This window comes from Narcine bancroftii, chromosome 2, assembly GCF_036971445.1.
Source record: "Narcine bancroftii isolate sNarBan1 chromosome 2, sNarBan1.hap1, whole genome shotgun sequence".
NCBI lineage: Eukaryota > Metazoa > Chordata > Chondrichthyes > Torpediniformes > Narcinidae > Narcine > Narcine bancroftii.
The window spans coordinates 35,207,287-35,228,156 of NC_091470.1; the positions used below are offsets into that span (position 1 = coordinate 35,207,287).

The 20,870-nt window shown below is 40.7% G+C and overlaps 1 protein-coding gene across 6 annotated transcripts in view; it reads right to left on the reverse strand.

The window, feature by feature from the left end:
• Positions 1-15,340, reverse strand: part of LOC138753363 (synaptotagmin-16-like) — a 70,574-nt gene extending 55,234 nt beyond the window's left edge. For 5 of the 6 annotated variants that reach the window (XM_069916261.1, XM_069916260.1, XM_069916259.1 and 2 more), the window contains exons 1-3: positions 15,251-15,340; positions 13,080-13,144; positions 4,912-5,620 (exon numbers count right to left, since the gene is read on the reverse strand). In XM_069916261.1, coding sequence (XP_069772362.1) covers positions 4,912-5,545 — 634 coding nt within the window. In that variant the 5' untranslated portion in view covers positions 5,546-5,620; positions 13,080-13,144; positions 15,251-15,340. The remainder of the gene's footprint in view (positions 1-4,911; positions 5,621-13,079; positions 13,145-15,250) is intronic. The other variant, XM_069916258.1, reaches the window with a different exon arrangement.
• Positions 15,341-20,870: the final 5,530 nt, after the last annotated feature.

Here is a 20,870-nt window from a genome sequence, read left to right on the forward strand (position 1 = left end):
TAGACAGTCATTTTTGTGTCACCCGATGCTGACCGCACCCTCCACACCCCCTTGTGATGCCAATGCTAGCATAACAGTGGCACTTACAATGGCAATGATCAACTGGAGCAGTTCTCTCCAATGTGCAGAACTTGTCCACCCTCCTTTGCATTATATCCATACTTCCAGCCAATAAGGAGATTAGCATCTTGCATCGCACCATCACCTTCCAACAGGCTTGGTTTCCTCGTTCCAAATTTGTCAACCAACCACCATGCCATTCAAAACATCACACATTCATTCCATCTTTCTGTTTAGTACATCTTCCATACAATCTCCCTGTCCATCATGAGATCCATTGTATACCCAGATGGAAGCTAAGTGAAGGTGATCCCACAAAGCAATCAAGACTAACAGATTATTGGTTGTGCAACAAGACACATGAATCTCCAGTCAACCTGCTTGATACGAATGGTGTGGGCAACCCGACAATGGATTCAGAAATTTGATTTTGCTACATTTCATACTACGTACTAAGTTTCCTTTTGATCTTGCAGTACTTGAATGTGTTTTATTTGGTTAACAAAAAGACATGGAAGGAAAATCAGCCTTTTATAGGACAGCACATAACAGCACTTGACAAAAACTACCTGCAAAAATGAACAGTTTGAAGCAAAATAAAACAAGTGACGACAATGAACAATATAAATGCAAAGAGAAAATAGCATGAATTGGCAAAATGCAGTACAAATGAAACCCAGCAATGATATCAGGATAATCTGCTAATTCACAGCAGCAAAACTGATTTGGCAGTTCCAATGTTTTTTTTGTATGCAAGCGAAGAGAAGACCAGCTTTCATTTTGATTTATTAGACTACTTAAATGAAATGAAAATAGTTTAAATTTGGATTGCATTTTTGAACTGGTGTGAATTTAGCTAATTTAATTGCGATGAGTAATTACTGTCATTAAAACAATTCCAAGTGGAAACTGAAATTGCAGGATCAGGAAGAATACTTCTTGACTGCAGGGCAAAAGCACGAGCAGTGGTGGCATTTCCACCACTGAGCTGAAAGACTTAGTTCCAATCCATTTATTAAATGGAGTCTTGTATTGTCAGGAGAAGATTGGCATCCAGTGGAGCACTCCCATCTAGAACGGGGGGGGGGGGGGGGGGGGGGGAGGGGAGGGGAGGTTGCGGTGCAGGGGGAACTACTCACCCACTTACAGTATCCCTTTCTCTGGGGCAGGAAGGCTATGCCACAGTGATCATCTAACAATTTTAGATCTCAAACTCTGAACTATCATTAGCCCCTTTCACACTTGCATCCCACTAAATTGGCCATTCAGTGTCCTGGGATAGGAATGGTGGGGGGGGGGGGGGGGGAGGTGGTTTGGCTTTCACACTGGACCACTCCTAACTGGGACACTGAATGCTTTCATACTTGCAAGAAGCCATCCCAGGGGTTAGGACTGTTCTACCTTCTACGGGCATGTCATGATGCATCAAGCGATGGTGGACCTGCCCTAAAACCTGATCAATGTATTAAGATCTTATATTTGAACAGAATTAATCATGCCTAATTATATCATAATTAAGCTTTATGTACAGCACAGTATGAGCCCTTCTTGTACCAACCTTTATAAGGGACAGTGGGAAAGTGGTAGCAATAAATAGCAATAGCACACAATTTTTAAACAGGGTGGGAAAGGTGGTGGCACTATTGCACTCAATTTATATAGTGTGGAAAGTTTGTAGCGCTATAGTCCACAATTTATATAGCATGGGAATGTTTGTAGCGTTATTGTGTACAATTTATATAGCGTGGGTAAGTTGGTAGCACTATCGTGTACAATTTATAAATAGCGTGGGAAAATGCAATGGCAGACCTGCCCTCCCAAAATTCTATGTAGCAGAGAAAGGGTTGTATGCCTGGCTGCATGCATAGAGCATTCATGGAGGGGTTTCACTGCTGCCTTGCATTATGGAAAGGCAGGTCCGCCATTGCTTTTTCCCATGGTCTTAATAGATTGTGCATTATAGCACTACCAATTTTCCCATGGTGTTTAAAACTTGTCCGCTATTGCTATTTATTTCCTCCCTCTTTCTCTCCCACTGCAATTTTTCTATAGCAATGTTTATACCTTCATTTTAATCTTTTCTTCCTTCATGTTCCTGCACTCACACAAAAACTTGGGTCATTTCAATCCCACAATGCAATTACCCATTTCACTTTGACAGATTATGTTATATTTTTTATTATATGTTTTAAAGGAGATAAATTGTGGCAGGTTTTTTTTGTGTAGGTCACATGCAAACACTTCAAAACAGATCTCATTTAAAATGCCAGAGCTCTGCTCAAGCCAGACAGTCGAGGCTCCGAGTGCCTTTGCGCAAACTTTGAAGAATGCCTATAAAAACTTCACAAGTAGGTGTTAATTAGATGAGCTGTGGAGTAATGGATTATTGTTTTGGAAAGCAAAAGATGAACGAACTTGAAAGATTAGGTCCGGAGCTGCAGTCTGTTTAAGTTCAATTAGGAGGGTCATGTGGTTTTTTCTGAGTGAGAGAGAGAGAGAATTCAGTTCTACAGTTCAGCAGCAGCAACTGGGACTGGAACAGGACAAGCTGGCAAGCTTGTGGAAAACCCCATTTTGAAGATGGGTTGTGAGTTCTTAGTTCAGCCTGGTCAAAGCCTTTTTGGCTCATGCAAGAGGAGAGGACTGGCTGCATAATGTTTCACTTGAAATAAGGGAAACAGAAAAGGAACTCTGTGGTGACATGAAAGAAAGAGGTTATCATCTGGAAAACCCTGATGGGGCAAATTTCTTCGGCAAGACACTGAAGTGGCTGATCAGAAGGGATCAATTGTGGGTGTCCAATAAGCAACAAATTCTCTGAAAACTGACAAGAACCTACCTGAGCAGTAACCATTTACCTTTCAAACACCAAAACCTGGTGAAATGTATAAATGTTAAATTCTGTGCGCATTATAAGAATTGCCTGATACCGGTGAATTTAGAGGAGTGAGAAGTCAGATTGGACTGTGAATTAAATAATGTTTTTTGAACTTATATACACATTACATACACGTGCACTTGAATTAGAAGGGGGTTAAGTTAAGTCAATAGTAATAAGTTAAAGTTTGCTCCTGTTTTCAAGTTTAAAGATAATTAAAAGCAACTTTTGTTTAAGTAACCATTTATCTTGGTGAATTTCTATTGGTACTGGGTTTTGGGGTCCTCTGGGCTCACACTTGCCTTATTGTAACATCGTTGTCTGCAGACGCCGGGGATTGTACTAGGGGTCGAAGCTGTCAATCTCCAGCGTGAGATGACATCATCTGATGCCAGCGTTGAGCTAATTTTACTTTCACACTGCAAAGTTTAAAGGCTGATTGGTGGTTAATTCCTGGGATCACTGCAAGTATGAAAGGGGCTACTGATGTTCAGTATGAATGCATGCAGTTAACCTTTCCATTTTAAAGGTAAGTGTGGCTCTTTAGCCTGGACTGCAGGGGGTGTCTGGACACCGAAGATTTTGCTTCCTGAACACTTCTGGGTATATTTTAGAGATTTTGGGCTGATCCCTTAAATCACCCTTAAAATTTTCCTATCACATACATTTTTTTGTTTAGATAGAACCTATTTTTGTGATTTCCTGTCATGTTTTAGGTCTATTTCAAGCAGACAAAACCATGAAGTTTGCATTTCTTCCCTGCTAATCTCGGTGCAGGCAGTGACTAATATGGTGAATAATTTCACCAGGACAGTGTGACCATGGAAAAGGGGTATCAGAGCAACTTGAATCCATCAATGCTGGCTGACTATTGCTGGACACTGACAAGAGAGGTATCAGATGCTGAGTACAAATGAAAATATGTGGCAGAACATTTTTTTTTAGGTCTGTTGAACTAACGTAATGAGTCAGCATCATCATGCAATTATCAACAAGCTAAATTCAGTAAAAGTTAATGTTTCTCCAACCTCCTACATGATAAAACAACTCTGAACTTATCTTTGTGTTCAGATTGAAGTTGTCTATCATAATCCCCAATTTGTTTCCAGGAAGCAAACCTCTTGATAAAATTTGGTGTCCAGTGTAAAAGTCAAACCATGAGGAATTAAACTGGAAGCCACCTCAGCAACTCTATATCATTAAGTGGATTAAGAAAATGATGCGTTTGAGTCTTGAGATGGCTCTGGCTGGGACAGAGCACAACCAATAGGTGGATCTAGGTATAATTGAAACTAAGCTCTATGAGATGCTTTAAAACATTGACAGTAACCAAATTTACAACTGCCTTTTGTGGCACATTGATTTTTTTTTTGCTCTGCATTTTATTGAAATAGTTTTCTTTTCTTAATTTACTGCAGGAAATAATCATTAATTATTGAGGAAGACACAATGTTACTGTGTTGGAATGAGGATGTGAGCAAAGAAGCCCCCAACACCATTAGGAAGAACTGTAATGATAAATAGGGATGTTTTTTCCTAATTGCATACAAAAAAAAATCTAGTCATGCAAACAAATAATGTAGTTACAGAAATTCTGTTCTGGACAATTTATAATTTTAACAGAATTTCACACCCTTATTGATTCCACCACCACCATCAAATTAGATTCAAACTCCATTTGCATTTGCACCACAGAAATGAAAACAATAATTCCCATTATAATTGATTAACAATTATTTAAATTATATTTTAAACAATTAAACTAATTTATACATGTACTAAACAAGATAAAAAAATCTATTCAATACCAACAGTTACATGGATTTTAAAGCATATTGCACTCTCATTACATCAGAAATAATGATGGACTCCAATAGGTGAAACAAGCAGGTGAAAGATTTTAGAAGTAGAAGAGAGTGCAATTTATCTGACTATTTCATCACTTAAGTGGGAGCTTTTCCTTTTCTTCTTACCTGCCTTAAATTCCGGATCAATTCCAAGCTCTTCATAAAATGGCTCACAGTTAACATTGACATACATGTGATTGGATCCTTTCTGATAATTCATATAATCCGTTTCTTCTGGAATGGCAGCAAGGGAATTTGGAGGTTCAAAGCCATAAGCATCCATTTTGCTATCATCAATGCCCTTTCTAGCAGTTGAATCTATTCCATCGTATAAACATAAGGAGTCGCGCCCTAGATCTTCATCTTGCAGAATGTGAGCATCAGACTGTCTTTGACTTGTCTCAACATCATGATGGTACATTCCTATCTCAGCATTGTAATCCTCTGGAGGTTGAAATTTATCGGCAGTTGTTGCTTGTGCATCATCAGTTACACTTCTCGCATTAGCATCAACAGCACTCAAGATGGGATCTGTTACCTGAGCCCCTGGCTCTGGGCTCTCTTGCTCTGGCTTTGTTGAGGTGCCTGATGCCCCAGAGTTCAATAATTGATTGGGCTGACTAGGTGCACCTTGAGAAATATTTAGAAATGCTTTGGAAATGGAGCTCCCAGTTTGTTGGAATGATTGAGACATCTGAGACATCCTAGCAAATAAAGACTGCAAGGCTGGATCCTTCTTGGAAATTTCTTCAGAAGCCATGGCTAATGAAATGAGTGGTTCTTGATCACCAGTGGTTCAGATGTTTTAATCTATCAACAGCTACTTTGTTGGGAGCTACAGAATGAGGATCAAAATAAATTAAAATCTACATACTGTCAATCTCTAGAAACATCCCCAATCTTGCCCAGGAGAGACAAAACGCTGCTAAGGAATGCCAGGTTAAAAATTAAATAAATAAATACATAAGCTGAATCCACACCAGTCAAGAACCATAAGTAGATTTTTAAACAAAAATACTCATCAAAATGGGCCAACTTAACATTTTTTGGCATAAAAGAAAGTATTAATTTGAGGCTTGCTATACATAATTTAAATAACTTATGAAGTTAAAAAGTAAATGAATTAAGTAAGAATTCTACTGTTCGATTCCAATAACTGTCGTTACAAAGAATTGAAAGACATGCCTTGGTACAACTAAAGATTGAAAAGAAGTGAAATCCTCTTGCCTCGCAGTTTGATATACTGATATCCTGAAAAATAAATATATGCACTGGAATCTCTAAGCATCAATTAATTTCCTAGCCTACAATTCCTGGAATTTATAGATTTATCTTTGCACCATCAAACCTCAGCTGCTTCACATTCACTGCTGATGTTCTCACCCAACAGTCACCAATTCTTTTTATCGTCAGGCATCAGTCAAACTATCTATTATCAAATGTTTCTTAATCTACCAGGGAGAAGGAGACACCCACAAAGTTATGCATCAGCAACGAGGTCTGTGAATTACCCTGTTTTCCAGTCAGTGAGGGGTGCCTGGCTCTTCTGTTGACAATGTCAGTACTCAAGGCCACCACAGTGAGGATGACTGCAGGGTACGGTTATGTCAACATGCTGTTGCTACTCTGTGTGCTCTAGTTGTAACCTTAAAATTGCTGCAATCATTGGGGACATATTGCAACTTATAGCAAAAATGTCACAAAGCTCCATTGGTCTATGCTGGAGTCTGTGCCTCACACCACTGTGGTTCGTCCAAAATATCCATCTGTTCCTATCTCCCTCCTGTGTTTACTTAGTTTACCCTAAACTTTCCTGGCTGTCACAAGCACTGCCTGTTAAACTTCCTAAAAAATGTATTGATTATCTTATGTTTATGCCCTTGAGTTAAAACCAGCCCAACAAACTCAAGATGACTGCTCCACATCTATTATTCTTTAGGAATAGATCCTCACCTTACAGGAATAAATGGTGTGTGTCGGTTCCCCCCCCCCACCTCCCCCTCCCTCCCCCTCCCCCGAACTGAAATTCTAGTGAATCTTTTACTCACTTTCAATGTGAAGAGCCAAATATCTCCCCTACAAGCTGATCTACCAAGGTTCATACCTGACCCTCTGGAAACACATCCCAAAGATGTGTTTACATTTTTATCGATCTTCATCAATCCTTTTATAGTAACTTGCATATTCATAGAATTAGGAAGAGTGTGAAAGATTCAGAGAGGGTGTCGCTGAGATTTATTTGGATGCTGCTGGATTGGAAAGCATGCAGTTTGTAAAAAGGTTGCACAAACTAAGGGTTTTCCCTTTGGAGCAACAGAGGCTGAGAGGCAACTGAAATGAGGTGTATTCTGAGATCCATAGATAGAGTGGACAGCCAGAATATTTTATCCAGGGCCGCAATGGGCAATACAAGAGGATATCATAAAGTGAGTGGAGGAAAAGTTAGATTTGGCAACAGATTTTTTTTTTACATTAGAGTGGTTGGTGTCTAGCATTGATTGTCAGGGCTGGTGATGGAGGCTGATACAATAGGGACATTTAAAAGGTACACAGATGTAAAACAATGGAGGTTTATGGATTGTGAGGGCAAGAAGAGTTAGGTCAAATTGGTGTAGGTTTATAAATGTCAGCACAACATCATGGGCCAAAGGGTCTGCACTGGGCCATATTGCTCCATGTTGTATGGCACAGAAGAAAGCCATTCAGTCTATGCCAGCTACCAGCAGAGCAACTCTGCGATTTTGCCCACAACTTATTCACATGCCTGTCAATGCCCATTTGGGTCTTTTGCCACTTAACTACATGAAGGAGTAATTTTCAGTAACTAATTAAAATACGCACAGATCTTTGAGTGGTGATGACAGCACTGATGTGATCAGCAAGGGTGTGTGCAAACTCCTCCAGTATAGTACCAGAAATTAGAATCAAGCTGATATACCTGAAGCAGTGAGACCACAGCATTAAATGCCTTCACAACGTTCATCGATATTCAATAACCTTCTGCTTCTGCACCCAGTTAGACTCTTATAGTGGCTCCTCTATCCTCCACCACCAAAGTACCACCTCATGATCATTAACATTGACGTTCATTCTGCAGAACTATTAATATTTTTTCTTAATATGTCAGACTAATCCTGGCTCTAATTTCTGAATCCGTCTCTAAATTGTTTAAATGTACTAATCATTTTTGGTGTCTACATTTTGATGTGAATAAAGAATAACCATAATCATAATCACCCCATGATCTTTGCAACCTTCCTGGAGTCTCCAAGAGTCAAGGCATGCCTTCTGGACCCAGGTGTAAGCAAACCAAGAGAAATTCTCACTAAGGAGAAAAACTGACTGTTATTTTAACTAGGCGCTAATCCACCGGACATTTTGAGGGATGGTAACTGACTGATTCATTCAAATCATTCATTTGGATGATAAGAAGATAATTTTGAGTTCTTAATTGGAGTGAGAACATCAGGTGGTGCAGGGAATTATTTTGGATGGCCCATGGTGTTGCTCCAGGGGTGGAACATTCATACAATAAAGCCAGTATTACTGCAATATAGCTGCAGCAAGCAACATTTTTAATGCATCTGTACATTGTGCTTGGGGGGGCGGGGGGGGAGGAGGACACCTCTCATTCAAGTTTCAACCAGCGATATCCCCATACAAACTGGTAAATTCATCCAATGAAATTTACTATTTATTTTTCCAAATGTCACTTGTTCGTGTCTGCATTTTCACATTTGTTCCTATTTTGCAAAACTTTAATTGAAGCATTGAAACCCTGAAATATAAGTTATTAAAACATAATAAACTGGGTTCCAAAATTTGGTTTGATTTTATTTCCATAATGATCTAAAACCTAGGAGTTTATTTCCCTAAAATTTAAGCCCTCAAACTAGGGGAGTCCATTAGGTGCAACCCCAAACTGTAGTTGTTTTTCCAATCATTCGTTGTTCAACTGCTTTTAACCAAAACTAGTGATGAACAGAACTAGTAGCTATCAAAAGAAATGGTTAATATTTTCGCTGTTCATCCACCCTGATCCACAAAGATTGATAGCCGCAAAAAAAAAATACAAATCAAAAAAAGCGTGGTCCCTCTTGGCTACCTGAGCTGGGCAGAGAAATTAAAAGTATGTACAGCGATGCCAATAACAGCAGAGTTACAAGATTTTACAGTTGGCTTCAGGCAATTCTGCACACAAAGATGCATTGATCTCTGGTGGCAAGGGCTTCCCCTCCTGATATAGGTTATCATCAGAGAGCAGATGCTGTTGGATGAGAGCGAGATTTCTGGCAAGCAGCTGAGCACCTCTCACAGGTAATAAACCAAAAAACATGATCCACATTTTTGGGGTAACATTTTATACAGAGTGCAAAGCAAGTATCAGAACACAACTTTAAGACAGAGGCTGAAAAACAAAACATTTTTAAAAGCTCAAAAGTAACTATTATTTTAACATCTATTATATTCTGAAGCATATATCTAAGGGAATTACAATGCACAAAACATAAAATTAATTTGTTTGGCTCCAGATGATTTGCCAAGCAGTAATTAGACCTTAACATGACTTTAAAAGCTTATAATTCATGCAAGAGTAATTTGCCAGGATCAGAAATGTTCCATAATTAAAAGATGTTTGGATATTACGGTGCAGAAAGCTGCCAAACAACGCAACCTGTGGAGGTGCAGAGAATAAGTGGCGTAATGCTAGAGTGATGAGACCTCTGAGCCTTGCGCATGTCAGTGACAATTTCAGTATGATTTTATCAACAAAACATTGTGTAGGGCTGCATGAACTATTTTAGTTCTCAATGTTTGCTCCTTCTAATCATTAGGATATTGTGCGCTGCATTCTGAGCCGAGATTGGAATTTAAAACATAGAAACTTATATTTAAGGTGAGATGCGACAATACATTAAACATCCATTTCTTTTGAAAGAAAGGTCACCTTTACTATTTTGGATACCTCTCATGAATCATCCAATTAGGGAAGTGTTTTGTTGACTGTTTGGATAACCTGAATCACCACAGCAGTGCAAATACTGGAGTGATCCAAGAGCGAGTCCATGCTGCTTGATGGAGTGGATGGAAAGCAGTTCATGCACAACTGGGAGCTGCACGGTTAGCATAGCAGTTGGAGCAACACTTTTACAACGTCAGCGACCCGGGTTCAAACCAATGCTGTCTGTAAGGAGTTTGTAAGTTCTTCTCGTGTCTGCTTGGGTTTCCTCTGGGTGCTGCAGTTTTCTCCTACCCTTCAAAACGGTATGGGGTTTGCCCGTTAATTGGGTGTAATTAGGCGTCACGAGCCCTCCATAATGTTTGGGACAAAGGCACTTTTTTCCGTTATTTGCTCCTTCGCTCCACAATTTTACATTCACATGTAATTAAAGCGCACATTCCAGATTATTCGTGCACATTTTGGTTTGACCATGTAGGAATTACAGCATTTTTTTAAAAAATATACCTAGACCCCCCTCATTTCAGGGCACCATAATGTTTGGGACATTTGGCTTCCCAGGTGTTTCAGATTACTGTGGTATGTTTCATTGGATCAATTGATGCAGGTATAAGAGAGCTAGCCTTGCTTCTAAGCTCTCTGTTTGGAGTCTGTAGTTACCATTTTTCAACATGAGGACCAGAGCAATGCCAATAGAAGTTAAAAAAAAAAAGCGCCATTATGAGGCTGAAAAGCAAGAATAAAACAATAAGAGACATCGCCCAAATCTTAGGATTACCAAAATCAGCTGTTTGAAACACCATTAAGAAGAATGAGCCTACTGGCAATCTCAGTAATCACAAAGGGTGTAATTAGGCGTCACGAGCCCTCCATAATGTTTGGGACAAAGGCACTTTTTTCCGTTATTTGCTCCTTCGCTCCACAATTTTACATTTGTAATCAAACCATTCACATGTAATTAAAGCGCACATTCCAGATTATTCGTGCACATTTTGGTTTGACCATGTAGGAATTACAGCATTTTTTTTTAAAATATACATAGACCCCCCTCATTTCAGGGCACCATAATGTTTGGGACATTTGGCTTCCCAGGTGTTTCAGATTACTGTCCACAGAAGACTTCATGAAAAAAATACAGAGGCTACACTGCAGGAGTTTGGCCACAGAAAGGATGGCCAGATTACAGTTAGACAAGAAGTCATTAAAAGAGCTTGCAGAATTCTGGAAAAAGGACTTGTGGACAGATGAGACCAAGATAAACCTGCATCAGAGTGATGGCAAGAGCAAAGTGTGGAGGTGTAAAGGAACTGTCCAAGATCCAAAGCAGACCACGTTTGTCATGGTTTGCATCTTGGAGTGTAGCCTCTGTATTTCTGTTCATGAAGTCTTCTGCGGACAGTAGTCATGGACACATCCACACCTGCTTCCTGAAGAGTGTTTCTGATCTGTTGCACATGCATTTGGGGAAATTTCTTCATTAGGACAGGAATTCTTCTGTTATCAGCAGCGGAGATTTTCCTTGGAGTACCAGTTCCTTTATGATTACTGAGCTCATCAGTACGCTCTTTCTTCTTAATGATGTTACAAACTGTTGATTCTGGTGACCCTAAGGTTTGGGTGATGAATCTTACTGTTTTATTCTTGTTTTTCAGCTTCACAATGGCTTCTTTGACACAACTCTGGTCCTCATGTTGAAAAATGGCAACTACAGATTCCAAAGGTGATCAAAAGCTTTCACATGTAGCTTCCTTATACCTGCACCGATGAGGCAATTAAACATATCCAAGTACTCACAAATACATGTGAAACCAAATGTCCCAAACATTATGGTGCCCTGAAATGGGGGAACGATGTATAAAAAAAGTGCTGCAATTTCTACATGGTCAAACCAAAATGTATACAAATAACCTTGAAAAAAAAATCTTTATTTACATGTGAATTGTTTGATTACACATCTATAAATGTGGAGCACAGGGGCAAGTAAAGGAAAAAAAAAGGGTCTTTGTCCCAAACATAATGGAGGAACTGTACATCTTCTTTGGCTGGGCCCAGTGGTCTCTTGTGAGATCTATTGTCATTCCATCATAAAGCAGACCTGCACTTTCCATGCCTTTGACAGCACTTTTCAGGATCTGCAGAACTCCCAGATTCCACACCTTGGTGTCACTGCAGAATACCTACTGTTCCTGCTGCCCTGGAAGGGGTAACAATCAGTTCAGGCATTCACTTTGTCATTATGAAGATAGAAGATGAACAATAGCCGAATTTTTCCCAGCTACCATGTCCTCGTAGTTGCTCTGCATACTTTGAGTTCTCATTATTGAGTCTCACCTACAAGATAAGAGGCTGAATTTCTGGCAGGAGTACAGTGCTGGGTATAGCTTAAGGTATCCCATTTATACAAAAGGCTATTGGAGCATCAGAAAAATACAGGAAGGATGCTTGAGCAATAGTAACAGGAATATAGACTTGGAAAATCTCTAATATGGGTTATTTAATCAGAAGGTTAGATTCAAGATTAAAGAATTTATTGTCATATCATAAAAAGTGACATATTACATGAAATTATCCCATTGTCTGCTGTAAGGCAGACAGATTTGTCTGAAGCACCTCTTGCAGTCCAAGAAAGAAAAGCAAAGAGAGCCCCCCTCCCCCCGAGAGTCACTGAGTGTCCACTGATTCACCTCTACTGCTTCCGCAACCTCCACATCCATACAGTGTCCCGTCTAAACCATCGGCAACCCGAGCTCCAGATCCAAAGTTCCGATATGATTAGGAATCCTAGGTGCCCTCGGCACCCTCTTGCATCCCAGTTCCAAATATCTGATATCCCTTCAGCCAGTCTCTAGCAATCCACAGCCTGGACCCAATCACAAACAGCTCGCTGGCTGTGTGGGTCCTTCAGCTGCAGAACCCCTCACTGGTCCGCTGCTGTGGTCACCGTCCCATGGGTTGTCTCCTCTGTTTCTCCTTCTCAATGGGGGATTGGGGGTTGTTCCACAATTTCTGGTGTCCTGCACCAGCCCTCCACTTCCCTGGAGCCTGTAACCCCTCATGGCTACTGCTAATCATAGGCACCACCTATGATCCAAAACTAAGGAATGTGTTCGCTGATCAGACAATGAGACGCGGCGATTATAACTTGGAGAAATGGATTATGTGGAATATTGCATTTTTAAAATGCAGTTGGAATACAGATTACATGACCTTGTGGTTATTTGGAAAGAGAAAACAGAAAGGAGAGAGGGGTTAGTTAGTCAGCTCATACACAACAGAACAAATAGTCTCTGACGATGCACTGATTTCCATCATCCTTCTGAGGTGAAACACTTACACAAGAAAGTGGGCGGATTTATTGGGTACCGGTGATCTTCCAGAAGCATAAAGATGAGTCACCATCTGCAGGAAGGGAGGGGCAGATAAAGAAGAGAACTAGTGGGATGGGAGGGGCTGCAAAAATATAAACACACAACTCTTAATCAGGGTAGGGCTTGTTATGTAGGCTGGCATAACATGCCCACTGGCCTCTGTTTCTTTTTGTTTCTGAGTATCTGGTTTAACAATGATACTGTGTCTTATTTCAAAACACAGCAATGCAGATCTTAAGGCTGTGATAGCTTTTAAAAATAAAACTTGGAACTTGGCAGCAGTTGAGATGGTGGATTAGTGCAATTACTCTGACCTGTTATTACTGTAAAACAGCACAAATTATTAAAATGAAATCTTACTGCATCACTAAAATAGCTTGAATAATTGTGCTTCTGGGGTTACTTTGCAGGCATTAATCCTGGCCAAGTGCTCACAATCGAAAATGGCAAAAAAATCATTCGTTAGCAATTCAAAAGTTGACCAAAAAAAATGTTAGGATCTGCTGTCTCAATGCATGACTGGATATAAATCTAAATCATGAGTCTTATTTAAAATGTTGAAAAAATTGCAGCAGTTAAAAGTTAATATCAGAGGAGCTACATTGAAAAAATCAATGGCAGATTCAGAATTAAAATACATTTTAACCAATTCATTACATATTGATCAGGTAATCAATTGATGATCCAGGTAGAAAACCTCATTATACCTAAACATCTATTCTAGACCATCTATTCAGCTGCTTAGGTACCTGGAAAACATTTGCCATTGATATCAGTCTTGCTTCCTCAATGACTATCTGGAGAGAGATGCCAGGAGAGTTATGATAAACAAGTCAATTAAAATAACAGATTGAACTATTCATCCACTGGTTATTGGGTATGATTTTCAACAAAAAGACAGGATAGCTCAGGTTTGATTTTGATAAAGGTGCGTCATCAGTAACCATTTCTGAATGTTAAGGAATTAACTTCCATTTAACAAATAATTAGCACCCTGTTCTCGTTAGACTATTGACAACTCTATCAATAATAATGCCAGTATTGTCAAGCAGTCTTAGATCATACAGCAAGGAAACAAGCTCTTCAGGCCACCGAGTCCAGAGTGCACCAAGCAGTCATTTTACATTTCATCTTTATTCTCTCCCAAAAGACTACTGCCTACAGACTTACAGCGGCCAAAAAAACCTTCTAACATGCACATCTTAGGGTCGTGGAGGTAAAGCAGAGAGGACGTGCAAGCTCCACACAGGAAGCAGAAGAGATCGGTATTAAACCCGGGTTACTGAAGCTGTGAGACAACTCTACTGGTTGCATCGCTTGGCAAGAAATGGACGAGAAGCTTCTGTCAATCTAATATTTCAATGAATGACGTTCTGCGAAACCAGCGTGATCTGGGTCACTCACTAATACTGGCTAATATTGGGCGGCATGGTTAATGTAGCGGTTAGCACAACACCTTTACAGCACCATCAATCGGGAACTGTGGTTCATACGCCGCACTGTCTGTAAGTAGTTTGTACATTCTCCCATATCTACGTGGGTTTTCTCCGGGGGCTCCAGTTTCCTCCCACCATTGGAAATGTACCGGGGGTGTAGGTTAATTGGCTGTAAATTGGGCAACATGGACTCATGGGCTGAAATGGGCTGTTACCGTGCTATATGTCTAAATTTAAGAATTGAAAAAAATATTGAAATTTTTAAAAATAAAATAAAATTTGATGATGTTCTCTAACTCATTCAGCCATTTCCCCAGACCCCACTTGAATGAACCACAGGTATGCGGTTCGGCAATAAAATAGTAAGATTGCTCTAAACTTTCTCTTCTGTTTGAAGATACCAGTATAAAACTCACTAATCAAACATGTGGAGTCAGGGTCATGGAGTCAGATAGTACAGAAACAGGGCCTTCAACCTGACTCATCTGTGTTGATCGAGATACCTCTCCACGTTAAACCTGGTTTATGGAATTTAACTCACTTCCCTCTATTTCTTTCCGAGCCATAGCTACCCAAATTTTTTTAAGAATGTAACTGTTCCTGCCTTTAACATTGTCTCTCAGATTTCTTTTCACTATTCACCTTAACCATGTCCTCTGGTTAAAGGGAATCCCCACATTAAGAAATGACACCACACTCACCGAGGCCCTTGTGGATTGCCGTTTTTTCTCGTACCCGTTTCTTTTCTTGCTTCAGTTCAAGACATGGGAGGCCACCAATTTTTTCAAAGCACAGTTTTTTGTTGATGAAGAGGAACAGGACAGCCAACAAAACAACAAAGACTCCAACTGCAGATAAAAACCCAATGGCCTCTGGTGTGACTATGGAGAGAACAAGAGAACAAGAATACAATTAATCAATTGAGAATGAAGTCACTATGTTTCTGTGCTGGTTCCCTCTCATCATTTTCTGCCTTACTCCTGCCTTCATTCTCCTGGTTACATTAACCCAGCCAACTGGTGTCTTGTTAGCCAATCGTTTGGAATGACTTTATCCAGGTTTGCCCAATGTTCCAGGGGGGCTAGGCTCACGTCTTATGAGCATCTCCCAAAAACAGCACAAGAAAAATCATTAGGAATTATGACCAATAACTCGTGTGACATAATTTTCCAGTGCCCAGATACCAAACACCATGAAATGTCCAGCAACACCAGTATGGGTTAATGATCACTGAGTAGGGGAATATAGATTTAAGGTGAGAGGGGAAAGATTTAAAAGGGACCTTCTTCATACTGAAGGAGGTGAGTAATGGAACAATCTACCAGAGAAAGTGGTAGAAGAGGGACATTTAGGCAGAGACTTGGAAAGGAAAGGTTGAGGGATATGGGCTAAGTTTGGGCAAATTGGACTGTCTGGTTATCATGGACAGGTTCGGCTAGGGGTCTGTTTCTGTGGTGTTGATCTCTACGAACATCTGTGGAGAGCAAATAAACTGCCACTAACGTTATAGATTCTTTACCATAAGATGAGAAACACTGCGTTTTACCCTTTGAGGCAAATAATTCACACCTTTTTAAAGAATACAAATGCCTACATTGTTAAGGATGAGGTTTCAGGGTATTTGAAAGCACAAGATAAAATAGACTGAAGTCAGCATTGTTTCCTTCGGGGAGATCTTGCCTGGAGTGATTTGAGGAAGTAACAAACGGGGCCGATAAAGGAGTCAGTGGACGTTGCTTCCTTGGATTTGCAGAAGGCCTTTGACAATGTGTCATACATGAGGCTGGCAAACAAGATAGGAGCGGATGGTATTTTGGGAGAGGTATGGGCATGAATTGAAAATTAGCTGACTGGCAGAAGAAAAATAATGGGAATGTCATGGGCTTTTTCTTGGCTGCTGGTGACTAGTGGTGTTCCGCAAAGGTTGGTGTTGGGTCTGCTACTTTTCAAACTATATGATAATGATTTGGATGACAGAATTGATGGCTTTGTGGCCAAGAACACAGATGGAGGGGAAGGTAGTGTTGAGGAAGCTGTGAGACTGCAGGGGGACATGGATAGGTTGGGAGAACAGCTAAAGAAGTGAAAGATGGAATACAGAGTAGGGAAGTATTTGGCTATTGCAACAGTACAACTCGATGAAACAGTGTTCTCCAGTACACAGTGAAAAAAGCAGTGCAAACACACATTAATAACATACATGCAGGCAAATTGTACATATACACAGAACATACATCCATATCTTGCATAAATATATTTAAAACAATGATTAAGAAGTAGTCATGGGGAGTTGTCTCAGCAGTCATTCAGCGGTCTCTGCCTGTGGGAAGAAGTTCCTCAGCCTGTGGATCTGGCTCTAATCCTTCTGTATCTTTTTTTCCTGATGGGAGTAGCTGCAAGCATTTTTGTGCTGAGAGGTGGGGTTCCTTACAGGATTTAGAAGTTCTCTTTAAACAACGATCCTGGTAAATCTCATCGTCGGTGGGAGTGTAAAGAAGTAGACCATTTTCTAAATGGTGAAAAAATTCAGAAAGCAGAGGTCCAAGGGAACTTGGGCAGGTTCCATAAAAGTTAATTTGCAGGTTGGGTCATTTTTGAGGAAGGCAAATGCAAAGTTTTGTTTTTAATCCACTTTTCATTTTGAGAGGATATTGTGTTTGGAAAATATCAGGTTTAGTAGGTTCACAGAGAGATGGGTCTGGACACATCAAAGGTGACTTTATTGAACACACAGGAGACACACAGGGGAAAACGTCAAACAATACTTAATTTCTCTGTTACCTAACAGTCCCAGGTTGGACCCTGATATCAGTGGCCGCCCATCTTCAACACGCTTCTGCACATGTACACACTTCACAGAAGGACTTTCAAACATACTCCCGATTCCCTGTACCAACCAAGGTGCGGCTCTCTGCAAGCACTGAACTATTGCAGTATTATGATTCAATTTAAGTGTTGTGCACACCTTACCCACAACTCCTCCAGCGATCTCCACAGTAGTAACCTGGCGTGGAGCAATGCCTGGCAGAGAAAAAGAAATTTGGTTTGCATCGATGTTTTATACTGTTCTGAGCTGGGCATCTGGCCACTGATGAGATTAAGTCATTTAGAGGAGCCAACTGTAAGGTGTGCACCAATGGGTGGCCGGAGTCCAATCTTGATTGGCAGGTGATGTGACTTCTGAATGAAGTTTCAGATAGGGAGGCCACGTGACCCTCCACAATCCACAATGTTCCGGACAGGGAGGCCACGTGACCCTCCACAATCCACATATAACGGAAAGCAAGAATATAAAAGCAAGAATGCAATGCAAAGGCTTCACGAGGAGTTGATCAGACCACATTTGGAGTATTATGAGAAGCTTTGGCCCCATGTCTAAGAAAGGGTGTGCTAGCATTGGACGGGATTCAGAGGAGGTTTACAATGCTGGAGAAAGACAGAAACGTATGAGGAGCATTTGATGGATCTGGGCCTGTAGTACTAGAATTTAAGGGAGAGAGAAATCTCATCAAAACATTCTGAATATTAAAAGGTGTGGATGGAGTAGACATGGATAAAATTTTCCAGTAGTAAAAGCATCTTGAAGCAGAGGGCACCGCTTCAGAACAAAAGGATGTCCCTTTAGAATAGAGATAAGGTGAATCTGTGGAATTTGTACCACAGCTAAGTGTTGAAGTCAAGTCTTTGGGGACATCTAAAGTGCACGTTGATAGGTTCATGATTAGTCAGGGTGTCAAAGTTATGGGGAGGAGGCAGGAAAATAGGTTTGGGAGAAAAAAAATACTTCAACTATGATTAGAAGGTCTTAAATTTAAATGTATTTAATTTTATAAATTTAATTTTTTTTTAATTTAGACATACAGAATGGTAACAGGCCATTTCGGCCCTCGACTCCCTTAAATTCTAGCACTACAGGCCCAGATCCATCAAATGCTCCTCATACGTTTCTGTCTTTCTCCAGCATTGTAAACCTCCTCTGAATCCCGTCCAATGCTAGCACACCCTTTCTTAGACATGGGGCCAAAGCTTCTCATAATACTCCAAATGTGGTCTGATCAACTCCTCGTGAAGCCTTTGCATTGCATTCTTGCTTTTATATTCTTGCTTTCCGTTATATGTGGATTGTGGAGGGTCACGTGGCCTCCCTGTCCGGAACATTGTGGATTGTGGAGGGTCACGTGGCCTCCCTATCTGAAACTTCATTACACCCAATTGGCCTACACCCACAGTATGTCTCGAAGAGTGAGAGGACACAGGAGCCTCCAGGAAAAACCCACGCAGACAAGGGAGTACATACCAACTCCTTCAGACAGTGCAGGATTTGAACCCTGGTCCCAGTCGCTGGCACTGTAAAGACATTGCGCTAACCACTAGGCCAACCGTGCCGCCCAATTACCTCAAGTTAAATAATGCCAGCTATTTGCTGTCTGATAAACCTTGTACACCAATCAAACCAAAGTATAGTTGAGCTGACACTTCAAAAACATCCCTGTAGTTCAATCTACCATACTGATTGCCAATGCATGGCGATAAGAGAATGCACGTCCTCTCAGAGCTTGCAGCTAGGTTGTGTGTGGGAATCTGCGATTAGTTCACACATACATGAGAATCAGAATTAGGTGTGGACCCTTCAGCCTGCTTTATCATTCTCTTAAGTCCGGCTGATCTGGATCAGAATTTGCTCACCTCTGTTTCTAAAGATTTGATTTCCACCACTATTTAAGGGAGAACATTCCAAAGAAACAGAAGCTTTCACCATATCTTTGTCCAAGATTCTCGCACGAGAGGAAATATCCTGTAGATCTTAAGTGAGGGCCCTCAGGAAGCCTTCTCTCACTCTCCCAAATTCCAATTAATGAACACCTGGCCCATCCAACCTTTTATCATAAGGCAGTCCATACTTTCCAGATATCTGTCAAGTCAACCTTCTCTGAACTGCTTCCAACAAATTACCATTCTTTCTAAAATAATTTGGCTAATGTTGTACACAATTCTCCAGATGTGGCTTCACAATAGCCTATATAGCTCAAGAATAAATGCACTCGCTCAAAAAAAAATTCAAATATCGTTCCTAATGACTTGCTGTACCAGCAGATTAGCCTTTTGGGAACAATGCACCAGGACACACAGACCTCTTTGCATCTCAGAACTCCGCAATCTTTCAGCATTCAAATTTGTTTTTGCCTAGGATATTCTTTCACATTTCCATACAGCATGCTTTATTTGTCATTTAGTTATTGTCTATATCCCTTTATAGCCTCCACATGTCATCTTCTTTACTTACTTTCCTTTCGTTCTTTATGGCATCAATACATTTTGCAACCTCGCCTCCAGTCCCTTCATTCAAGTCAGAATTTTGTGAACTAAACTGTTGTTATCTTATAAGTGATATACTGTGTACAGGTCCCCACACACGGAGATTCTTCTTCCATAGCCTAACGCATGCCCGTTCATAGCACCTTCACTCTTCCGTCCATTCACATTGGCATCCTCCTACTGCTCATACCAAAATGTTCTTACCCCTAGCCAGTCCACCTTTCCTTTCCCAGTTCATACATGTGCACATTTCTGCCCTGACACCCCCTCACCACTGGCTTTGCCAGCTATGTTCACAGTGGCTGCAGGGTTGCCTGACTATTGCCAGGCTATCCAATTATCCACTCTGAGGTGGTACATATTTGTCCTTCCATTCCAAAGAGCAGCACTGGCCAAGTTCATACTCTCCTCAACCCTGCAGAAAAAATTCCATCCTTAATTCAAATGACAGATGCATTTGTTGGGAACCAGGAGCAGCACCAATGGAGAAGGTTCAATTGCCCTGGATTGTTGGGCAGCCTCAGCCAACTACAGATAGATTGAATGTTGGGTAACATTAAAAAAAATGCAGCTTGCAAAGAACCTAGCTCTGCAGCACGTTTGAAGTTGTAGTCACTCTTGCAATGTAGACAAATATGCCACCTGTGCACAGCAACGTCCCTCAAGACTGATGAGATAAACAAACAGAAGAGGGATGAATTGTGCCCACAAGAACATGCCAATCTTCTTCCAAGTACAATTCCTATCCTTTTGAGGGGGGGGGGGGGGAGATGTTCTGGTTCAGTACCATGTTTCTAAGAGGGCACCTCCCTCTCTGAGTGGTCAGCCTAGGTTCCATGTTCAGTGCAGCATGGAGACTGTGCTTGTAGTTTTCTGAGAGGCGACTGTACATAAACATTATGAAAAGTGGGTCTGGAGACACATCCAGTTACTCAGCCTTGAAGCCAGAGGTAGAGTACAAAGCGAGTCTTTGATTTCATTCTGATTGCTGACAATCTGAAGTTC